Source organism: Poecilia latipinna, unplaced genomic scaffold (assembly GCF_001443285.1).
Source record: "Poecilia latipinna isolate Pla-1442-1.1 unplaced genomic scaffold, P_latipinna-1.0 Scaffold1258, whole genome shotgun sequence".
NCBI lineage: Eukaryota > Metazoa > Chordata > Actinopteri > Cyprinodontiformes > Poeciliidae > Poecilia > Poecilia latipinna.
In genome coordinates this window covers 84,896-96,710 of record NW_015113874.1, presented here as the reverse complement: position 1 = coordinate 96,710, position 11,815 = coordinate 84,896, and the positions used below count along the sequence as shown (strand labels likewise).

Genomic DNA, 11,815 nt, shown 5'->3' with positions numbered 1-11,815 from the left:
CAAATTTAAGGGTTAAAAATTTTTTTTAATTTTAGGGTTTTTTTTTTTTTTTTTTTTTGTTTTTAATGGTTTTTTTTTTTTTTTTTTTTTTTACATTTTCAATCCCAAGAATAGAATGCGTCAAAACTCCAATGCCGTTAAAAAAAAATAGCTTTTACTGATTTAAGAGGTGGGTGGCTTTTGCTTTTATTCAAATAAATCTGATTTTATGTAAGAGGCTACAATTACAGGCGGAATATGATTAGAAATAACACACAAACCCAGTGATGACAGACACTGTCAGCGCTACAGTTAACTCAGGCCTGCGTGTTTCCAATATTTTTCCACATTTGGAGTAGTCACCCAGCAGTTATTTGAGACAGACATTTCATGCTCTTTTCTTCATGTATTTATTTTGTAAATGTTTCAAATATGCACACAATACACCCTCTAATACACCAATATTCAAGCATGCATGCCTTCCTCCTATATCTGCTGTTGTGGTCATGTGGTGCGGTTTCAAGGCCATGTCCTTGTGTGTGTTAACGGCCACCCTGAAAGACAACTCATCACTAACACACTCTCACTTGTTTACATGGGTTAGGTGTGTAAGTGTGTGTGGAACTTTCTTCTGTCTAAATCCTTGGTGATGGATATTAAGTGTGTGTGTGTAGGTGTTGCGCTGTAGGAAGTTGTCTTCCTGACCTGTAGTTGATGGCAGTATGACTTTTAATAGCGCATTGAGGCCTAATTATAGTTCTGTGGCTCACGTAGCTCCACTGCTTTATGGCCATGCACGTGTCGGTGTGTTTTGTGAGTTAGGGCTTTGTAAATTCAACATCCTGCCATTCCTATTGAACACACACACACATATGTGTGCACGTTTACACTTAAACTCAGGTGTGTTTGCGTGTGTGCGTGGATGTGGAGGTGTTAATCGAGATATCAGATTCAACCAAGGGGGGGAGCACACCTTACAGAACAAAATGAGAACAGGACTGAAATAAAACAGAACAACTCCAGTCATCCAGGGTTTGTGTCAGCTGCTGCAATACAGAATATAAATCTAAACATTATTTTCTCTCATCTCACAATAGTTTTTTCTGCAAAGTTAACTCCTGAAGGCAGTTGTTAGCACTGGATTTTACTGTGGTATCAGAATAAAGGAAGATAAATACTTGGGGTGCACCGATTGGAGTTTTCTGACCGGTCACCAATTACCAATCTTTTAAAAGCTTAACTTGCTGATTCCAGTTTTGGCTGATACAGGTTTTTTTTTTTTTTTTTTTTTTTCTGAAATGTTGCTGAATATTGCAAAAAAAGTCGCTGAGTTAGCAACAGTGAGGGGACTATTATTAACTGCAAATGTGTAGACCTTACACATGTGAGTATCAGCCAATTAGCGATCTCCCAAAAATAATCAGGCCCAATTTATCGGCTGTCCGATTTATCATGTAACACTACTAAGTGCAGATGCACTTCATACTTTTCTGACTTTCATTTGTAAAAAAATGAAAAATCAAGTATTGTTCCTTACAATTTATCATAATAAATACTTTGTGTTGGTCTATCACAGTACAGTGAAGTTTGTGTTTGTAATGTTACACAGCATGAAAAGTTTAATGTATATGAATCCTGTTGCCATGTTTGGAAAATGCTCCTACATAGATACCGATATTTCAGAGGAATTTGACAAGTTAAACTTTTTAAATTCAAAATAGGAAGTAAAAAAAAAAAAAAAAAAATCCTAATTTTGTAAATCAATAAGAATTTGAATACTTCCTTTCAATGATAACGTTGGCAGTGAAAGCAAAATGTTCCTTTGAGTTTATGTACAGGATAGAGAAAATTGTTACTTTTGACCTGGTGATATATTCCGGGTAGAAGTTATTTACAGTAAAAGCTTTGGACTAAACAGCCTTTTTGACACTTTTCAAAAGTTAGTCTTTGAATTTTATGTTGCTTTTTTTCCTGTAGTAGGAGTTTAAGCCGTCTTCTGTGTGTTGTTCCCTCCTCTCTCCATCAGGTCACCATTCCTTGTGCATCCAGTCTATGGATGGGATGTTGATGTTCTTTGAGCAGGACAGCTACTCTTTTGGCAGGTTCCTTCCTGGCTTTCTGCTGCCCGGTCCGCTGGTCTACAGTCCCAGAACCGACAGCTTCCTCACCGTGTCTTCTGCACGCCAGCTTGAAGGCTACAAGTAGGTTTATTCTAAAAAACAACTGTGATGCATCTGCTGGCAACAGTTTTTTTCTGGAAATCTAATTAGTGAATAAATCCACCTCTTTATATACAGAAATGACCTGTAACTGACAAATATTTGCCATCTTAAACATTGAGGTTAAACAATTTCATAACTACTCAAATATTCTTGTAATAGAGAAAGTCATGGCTAATATTATAAGCTTCGCCTTCCGTGAGGTCATTTATTATTACTGTAAAACATCACTGAGCAGATCAGAACAGAAACATACACAAACCTGTATTTGTAAGCACACAAGCTTAGTTTGCTTGCTGGTTTAAGACATAAAATCCCAAATTAAACCTGATCCCACTGAATAAAAATACATACTGCTATAGATGAACACAGCTTTTTCTCTCCACTGCATTTCAAATTTGCTTTAAAAGACTTAAACCATAATAAGTGAAACACTGACCAACAGTTTGTCATATAATGATGGCACTTCATAAAATGTAAAGTTTACTGATTTTCTAAATTGTTGAATGGGTAGTGTCTAATATGACTTTGTAATTTTGTATTTTTATAATGTAAAGCACTTTGAATTGCCTTGTTGCAAATGTGCTATACAAATAAACTTGACTGATTGATTATGAAAAATAATGGCACTATAGTGGAATAAAGCTAATGGCTATTAGATTGCAAATAAATTTGTTGGGAAATAAAATTTTCTGCTTTTTAAAGCGCATTACTTTGATTTTAAAGTCAAATTATCATTTAATAAAATCAAAGTGGACTAAGCTGAGGAAATTACCAGTCTCTATATGTATCAAACAAGTATACATGTTTAGTGTTATGCGGAATATAATTCAGTCACTCATACAGTGGTATGCCTGTGAATTCACTAAGTCTTTCTGTAAACATCTAGAATGCCTGCCCTGACACATTTTATATATTTCGATTTTTTTTCTCCAAGTAGTGCTCACAGCATGATGAAAATGTTTCTTTACTGGCAGTCATCCATAAAGCTCATTAGTTTCCTGCTGGTCGTTGCAGAGGCTAAGCAGAGGCCGCTACTGAATGGATGAGTAGAAACAATAAATCATGTGTTTTACTGCAAAAATCTAACTTTAGGATTCTTTTTTATTACATTTGACCCTTGTGAAAAAGGAATAAAGTTTTATACATGTTTCTCAATGTGTTTTTCTAAATTCCAGTTATAAAATTTGATTATCAAGGAACTTGTGGGTACTGCTGAAACATTGATCCAGTTTGGTTCGAGAGAAATACAGGTTCCTCCTGACCACAAATACTGGTCATAAATTCAGAGTGAACTTTTGTATTTATGCTTTCAATTTTGATGAGAAAAAACTGTCAGCATTGGAGGCAGCATTGGAATTTTGTTGTAATTTTTGTTGTATGGAAGAACTCAATGTTATCTTGTAATATTGTCATAAAATCTTTATGATATTACGATATGCTCATAATATATCACTAAAATAAAAAAAAATAAAAAAAAGTAAAACATGCAGAGCCCATGAGGTGATGCACTGGATGCCTTTATAGAGCAAGACTGCTGTTATATAAGATGGGTTTTAAACCTGTCTGCTTCGATTAATACCAGTTTTATGGTCCAAAGATATTTTTCAGTATGATAACACAGAGTGGCTAGGTCAGCAGGTATTTAGTGTTTGGTCTGTGGTTCGGAGTCATACTGGGTTACGTTTAGAGCGCTGTTCATTCACGTGTCGGTGAAGAAAGATATATTCCCTCCAAGCTGCTTCGTCTGCCAGCCTCTTACTGGAAAACGGCTAACACTACAAATGCCAAAGTCAACTGACCACAGATCAGCTTGACCACTTAATTTTTTGCCAGGTGTATACTGTTCACTGACTAAAACTGATTGACTGCCATTTCCTGAAAAAGGTGGGTCATTACAGTGTTGACTGATTTAAGAGAGGCTGTGAAGAAGGGGGAAATATTTTTAAACATGCTTTATGATATTTAACATTTGAATATTAACCAACAGTGAAAGGAGAATGTTAGCTGGAATTAAAATCCAAGTTAGAAGTAGGAAAGCAAAGCTACAATAAAAGGTAAAACTGAAAATTTAAATGCAGTGCTGGATAACCTGTGTTGATTTTACCATATTATGATTAAAATGTTAGATTGATACAAAAGAGCAGTTGAGAAAAACAGAAAATCACCCTGACAGTACTTGAACAGGATTTTAGAAATGGTATCACTGTTTCTGTCAGTAACTGTTTGTTTCATTTTGACTCTCAGGTATGAGACTCTGGCCGTTGCTACAGATGCAGAGAGTCGACAGGATTCTGATTTACTTCCTAAAACTGGGGGCAAGAGGCTGACGGTGAGTCTTAAATTCACATACAGATAGACAGAAGTCCAGGGTGAGCTTGGTTGATTGTCAACACATATGAATAGCAACATTTTTGAGTCTCTGCTAAAAAAACAACAACAAAAAATTAACCTTAAATGCATTTTCTGCACATTTGATATCTAAATAGAAAGTTTTATACACTTTGCTGAACAGAGTTGTTAGTTGTAGCAGTCTGCATCTTAACAATGTAGAGTAAAAAGGTATCTATATCTTCTCATATGTCCACTGAACATGATATGTTTAGCATAAATATACCCAAGTGCAATTGATCTGCTATCCTGGTTTCTGTTGCTCTTTAAATTTCACCATTATATCCTCGATTTCTTTAATTGTTGAGGTTGATGACAGCTTTATCTGTTATTACCTCTTGGTTGCTTAACTATTAACCACATGCATTTGATTAAAAGTACATGTAGTGCAGAAGTATGTGAAATTATGCTTCAGTCATATAGATCCTGTGTAAGTTATCTTGTTTGTGTCTCATAGTCGCAATATGTAACAAAAATGATGCAAGTCTTTCAAGCTATTTGAAGGCTTGTTCAAGTAGTGATTATTCATAATTTACAGTAATTTAAAGTTGAAGAATAGTACAATATTAATTCTAATGGTCTGCTTTAATTTTGTGTGTCTCTCTGCAGCCTGACTGGACATTTGTCCTGGGAGAACAGGCCCTGGACATATCAGTACCCTCATTCTCCCATTCCTCGTCCTCCATCCTTGTGCTGGGCGAGAGGAACCTCTTCTGTCTTCGTGATAACGGACAGATACGCTTCATGAAGAAACTAGAATTTAATCCCAGCTGTTTCCTACCCTATATCTCAGGTAAGCTGGAGAGAAATTGGCACAGAAACTACAGCTTTTCTCTTCTGAACAGAAGAGTTTCATTGCCAGACTCTTTGTTTGCTTTTACCTCACAAGATGCTTTGGACTGTGATATTTATTGACTTTGTTGGGAAGATTTCCACATGGCTGGAGTTTGTATTGTCAACAATAACTAGATTAAATATTTTCAGCAGGTGGATATTAACAGTGTGTCTACTTGAGCTGCCACCAAATATTCAGTAGCAAATCAAACAGTCACACTGTCTTAAACATTTGCTCATAGTTTTTGTGTTGTGTAAGGAGTGTAGACAACGGCGATCTGTTGCAGATTTTTTTTAATGCTTTCCTTCTGGCCTCAGGCCTCACATCTGCCTCAGCTGGATCAAATCTCTTACCCTTATCAACTGTCCCCCTCCATCCATCTTTTTTTCTGTCCGTCTGTTTCTTTCTTCCTTTCTTTCTTTTATTTTGTAATTGTTTTGGCCTCATCTCCAATATGAGATTTCTTCACCTCTATGATAAATAATGGTGACTTCTAACTGTAAGAATGCAATAAACAGATGACAGATCTATTCAAATACAAGCATTATTATTTGGTCATTTTATTGTTATGAAATGATGTAAGTCATCTGCAGCGGCCTTCAGTTTCCATTTAAGCTAAATCACTTTGGGGAAATTTGTAACTGATGTGTTTGACAAACCTTGACCGCATCAAAAATTATTTTGAATTAATGGGTGGAGTTCCAGAGGGAATAACTTTAATTTGTCACTAAACACTATGTGCATGCAAACCTGTAATCATGCCAAGGAAAGTAGTGAGATCATATTTCTATCATTCAGAAAAATATATGTATTAGACAGAGAATTTTTATAACCTTTTGCATTCCCCTTTCTACAGCTGAACATTGTGTTTTAATGGCTTGAGCATTCTACCCTTTTGCTCATCATTTCCTTATATCCTTATTCTTCATCAGGTTTATAAAATGTCTAGGACTGCAACGATTAATCAGATTAATCATTATAAATCTATTATTCAAAAATTCCACTAATTTAGTAATTTATTAATTGTTAACTGCAGCATATAGACCATTTTCTAAAAGGAGGACAATTTTCACATGTTGATGTTAGAAGTATTATTTGCAGATGCATCAAATAACCAGCATGTACACTACAGTAATGCTACGTTTTTGCATTTTAGGCAATAAAATGTTTATTTTCTTATTCAAAAAGAAAGTGAATTGCTTATTTGCATCTTATAATGCATGCCTACTTGTATAAAAAAGACTTAAATGAAACATCTGCAAAATGTTCCATTTTTTTTCCATCTGACTAATCGTCAAATTAATCGAAAGAATAACCAAATACTAAAGTAACTGTTAGTTCCAGCCCTAATGTCAAGCAGTAAAGTAATTATATATACATAGATTGAGAAGAAAATTAGCTCAGAAACATGTTGCAACAATGAAAATCAAGCAGCAACAATGAAAATCTACTGGCTTTACTATGGAGACAATGGAGAAGACAGGATTGAACAAAAGGTTAAAAACACCATAATTCACACTCCTCCTTCTATAATTAAACTGTCATTTTTAGGAGTCTGCTGAGATATAAGGTGTGTTTGCTTTGATGTGGCATCAACATACACTCTATCATTTTGACCCCAGCACTGTAATACCCTGCTGACCGCTGTTACTATATTATAACTTCTGTGAGCTTTGTTTTGCGTGTGGCCGTCACCTCAGATCTCACTAGGTGGTAACTGCACCATAGGTGGGTTGACTGGATGGTGCCTGAGTTGATACACAGGCAGTATTTATATTTCATGTTTCTAGCCTTGGTTCACAAGAGAAAGTGCCTAAGCTTTATTTACAGTACACCTATAAGAACAGAGTTTGTGTCTGAATGAAAGATCTTGATGAGAGCATCTCTTATTCAAACCATATGTGAAGTGTAAAGAGATGATTTTCCTGTTACGGAGAGTTCAAGCTGCACTCATCCTGAAGGGCAGTGCCACCCACCACAGGAATTTGTTATTTTTGTCCATGGTTGTTAGATTTGTGAATATGTGCCACTGTTTCATGTAACTAAGAATGAGAGACAAAAACCTCAAATTTGTGCTCCTATGAAACTGATGCTGACTTTTTAACCACAAGATACCAAAGTGAATAAATGCACCAAAGAGATTGTTTTTTTTTTTTACTTTCAGAAAAAATACCTACTTAATTGACTTGAGAATTTGTGTTCAAAATGCCTTTGACTTTTTTGTTGCTGCATAAATTACAAGCCTGCTTCAAAAATGTTTGAAAGTGACAGATTTTCTGCCTAATCTCCTTTGTCTGTTATTATTATTTAGTGAAAGATGGCACCACAAACCTGCTGCTTGGTAACCACAACAACATGCTGCTGGTCTACCAGGACGTCACGCTGAAGTGGGCAGCCCAGCTTCCCCTTGTCCCCGTGGCTGTTCGTGTCGCCAATCTCCCGTGAGTTCCCCCTCCAGTAAAACAGCACATCTGGGACTGATGTGTGATGCACAGAGCAATACTCATCCATGTAGACCGTATCTTGTATTCTACAATTGTGCGGCTCATGGTGGCAGGATGTTGGAGTTGCTGTATGTTATCTTAGATTTGTTCTTTTAGTTGACTTTTGTTCGTAATATTTTGGCAAAGTGTCGTTGATGCTGTGCAGGTGGAATAATTTTTGCTCAAATGTTTAAATTTTTTGGCAATTCTTATGATGTGACTGTGGCAATAAGGTATTATTTTTACATCTTGGAGAAGCTGATTAGGATCTCAAGCGCTCAAATATTATGACCCCAAATCTCAATAGTTTAAAAAGAAGCCAAAAAAAGGTTTAAAGAGTAGCAGCCAAAGTAAATTAGGTGAATTAACAGTTTTGGCCAAAAACTGATGGAGTCATTCAGGACATGTTTATGGGGAATATCATTCCTACTAATTGGAAATTGAACTGTTGGCATGTATTCATGAGATTGCCATACATCAACAGTCTTTAGTCAGATGGATGTTCAGATTTGTTGCAAGACTGACGACCGCATTCAATTTCCCTTTGGGATAAATGAAGTATTTTTGAATTTTTATTTGATTTAAATCTTATTGTCATCTAGTAAATAGTACTGTCACACACAGGTAAAAATCCCTGAAGTAAATTGATCTTTTATCACAGTAGCATAGTATTATACAGGAAAATTGGTAAAAGTTGAATGAAATCATATTATGATTTCATTCAAATCATAATTTGAATGAAAGTTTAGTTCTTAAGCTGAATGTTTAGGTGTTTTGAGTCAATGCACTACATGAATGCTACATTTTTGCATTTTAGGCAATAAAATGTATATTTTATTGTCTGAATGACAAAGAGACCCATTCCTCTGAGCCACTATTCAAAATAGGAAAGACAAAACAACCTGTCATCCAATAGGGTTTTGGGTTTTAATTTTGTGAGTCTAAAAATTGTTAATGGAAACAACTCCTTGACTAAACATTTCCACACATTTCCATTTCTTCTGTCAGATAAATACAAAGAAAAAGTTGTTCATATTTTCAGATAAACAAGACTAAATGTGTAAGTTTATCTTGCCACCATATGTAACAAAGAAGATGTCAAGGGAGGTAAAAATCAGTTTAGTTTTAAATAAATGAGCAAAAAATGGAATCTAAGGTCTACCAAATCTCCTTAAAATTGAAGGGTTCTATACAAAGTGTATGCATTTTTCTGAATGTAGCCGTAAATATTCACGAGCACTAATAAACATGCAACAGGTACGCTGATTCAGTTATCAGCTTGTAAAATCCGGTGTCAGACATTTGGCAGGAAATAACCCTGCAATGTGTTCCAGCTGGCCAATCATAGCATAGTGAGGAGGGACCAGTCAGAGCCAATCCTTTGTCTTTTTCCAAACAACTACAATCAAGCTGCAATTTGATACAATTACAACGTAAAGCGCAAACACAGTTGAAAAATGATGTGGTCTCTGATCCAGTGTTTGCGCATGTGTGGTTTAGATGTAGGAGATAGTGTGTGTCTGGGTAGCTGTTTGGTTTAGTTTGAGGCTGTGTTGTTTTTAAGCTTTTGATAGTCAACGGGTCGTTCGGTGTGTCTGTGGGACATGGAGGAGTGTGGGAGAGTTACACAAATACACAGCAAACCATGCAAAACAAACACACACCCCAGCAGCTCACCGTAGATTTACTGTAGGGTTCCAAAATTTCTTCTTGCTTTGCTTCAGGGACACACTGAAGCAAAGCAAGTCTCCCGATTGGTCTCATTTTTTCCATTCTAAACTGTCCACAGACATTCACTTTAGCAAATTTAACAACATACCTAACAATTCATAAAATGTCCCTCAGAGAATAACAACTTATCATGATCATTAATTTCTTTGACACTACACTTCTAGGTGAGGGATATTTAGCTAGGATAAGGTTACCAAACACACTATTTGACAGCTGGTCATAATATTATGCCTGACAGTTGTGTGCCACTAAGTTATGTCTGACGATTTATTTTCCATAAATTCAAATTGCAATAGCATAAAACTTTTACATCTCCTTTCTGCAAAAACCTAAAACAAAAATAAAACGGGTTTGTTTAAAAATTTAAGAAAAAAAAATTCTGAAGGAGAAATTGATCAACGATTTCAGGTAGTCTTCTTTTTTGTGTGTGATTTTTTTTAAGGTCATATAACATTTGCAACTCTAAAGTTTTATTTAGTGGGACTGAACACAAACATGGCTCTTAGGATTATAAAGGTTTCAGACCCCTGCTGGCTTATGAGAACCTATGAGTATGAAACTTCTGCCAAATAAGTAAAATAGGTTCTCCTCATGATAACATTTTGATGTCCAGATTCAGGATCAGAGCAGTGAGGGTGACCACAGAGCTGGATCAAACTAGAATATTAGTGAATAGTAATATTAGGTTGTACTAAATGCTGAGGCTGTTTAATTTGCAGATCATAGTGCTGAATCTGCAAGTCTGGCACACAGTAGCTTGGCACCACGCCACCAGTCATTGTGAACCATCAACATAATGAGGGCGACTTCTTTATGCCATAATCTGTAAAAATTCACTTAATCTTTTCAGTATAAAAAATGTTCTGTTGACAAATGGCCTGTATCCTGGCAGTTGTCTTGATTTCTTGTTCATGTGTCCGTTTATGCAGGATCCACAGTTATTTTCATAAAAATAGCAAAAACAATGTTTTAAAAAAATTGTTGTGTCTACTGCATTTTTCTTATTTTAGTAAAAATGACAGCTCTTGGAGATGTGTGTGTTTTTGCAAATCTTTGTCCTGCCTCTGTAAACATCAATTCCTTCCTGCAGCAGTTAAAGTGAAAGCTTAGTGCTCCCTCAGACACTTTCCTGTGCAGGTGTGCAGCCGGCTGTCTCGTGTGTGTTTATGTGTATTTGTGTGCGGATGAATGTGTTACCTCCTCACTGAACTGCACCAGAAATCACATAAACACATCTGCAACAAGTTACTTCACCGTTTAAGCATTATTGGATCACTCTGCATTTCTTCATACTCTCCATCCTATCATGTATTTCCACATTAAAAAGCCGGCACTGAGCTTCCCCTTCTGTTATCCTTAAGGAATAGAGTTGAACTACAAAGAAAATGTGAAGCACAGGTTCTCAGCAGATGGCAGCAGTTACAGAGTTAACCCTGTCCTCTTTTTTTTTCCTCAGGGAGCTGAAGGGTGTTGTGGTCAGTCTGAGCTCAGACGGACATCTTTTGTGCTCTTACATGGGTACAGACCCCTCCTTTTTCTCAACTCCAAAAGTAGATGCCAGGGAGGCTGATTATGAGCAGATTGATGCTGAGATGAAGAAACTGCAGAAGTTCATCAGAGAGGCTACAAGGACTCAAGGTGAGAGGATACTAGAAAAAGAGCTCTAAAATGCTGTGAATTTGAAGCAACTTCCTGACGAAACTGGACTCTCAATTTCATGGATTCTACTGTACAATAACTAGGATTTAAAGTTTGGCCCACATAGCAGTTTCATTCATTTTCCTCTTCCTTCAACTGTCTTCAAATTCATTTCTTCAGAAGTTTATATATACTAACATTACTATGGCAGTGGTTTTTAATCTTTTTTATGCAAAGTACCACTGGAGTAAATATAAAGATTTCCAAGTACTGCCATTCTGAAAGACATTTTTAGATCCCTACTACCACAGGACTTGGACTTTATACGTTTCTTGTGTTGTGTCATAAAAACAAAGAACAGAAAAAAATCTTTTGAACATACTAGTTGTGCACACAAAGGTGACAATAGAATGGTTAGGTTTATGTGTGGAAACAATTAACAGAAAGTGGGATTTTAACGTGGAAATTTTAGGTTTTTCACCAATCGCAAAAGCCAACCTGCACAGTCTTGAGGCTTCCATAATTTGTGAAACTACTAA

At 36.1% G+C, this 11,815-nt stretch overlaps 1 protein-coding gene across 2 annotated transcripts in view; it reads left to right on the top strand.

Annotated features, from left to right (window-relative positions):
* bbs9 (Bardet-Biedl syndrome 9) overlaps positions 1-11,815 on the top strand; it is a 93,197-nt gene that overhangs the window by 11,790 nt on the left and 69,592 nt on the right. For both annotated transcript variants that reach the window (XM_015054537.1, XM_015054536.1), the window contains exons 6-10: positions 2,006-2,180; positions 4,446-4,530; positions 5,199-5,382; positions 7,736-7,865; positions 11,095-11,276. In XM_015054537.1, coding sequence (XP_014910023.1) covers positions 2,006-2,180; positions 4,446-4,530; positions 5,199-5,382; positions 7,736-7,865; positions 11,095-11,276 — 756 coding nt within the window. The remainder of the gene's footprint in view (positions 1-2,005; positions 2,181-4,445; positions 4,531-5,198; positions 5,383-7,735; positions 7,866-11,094; positions 11,277-11,815) is intronic.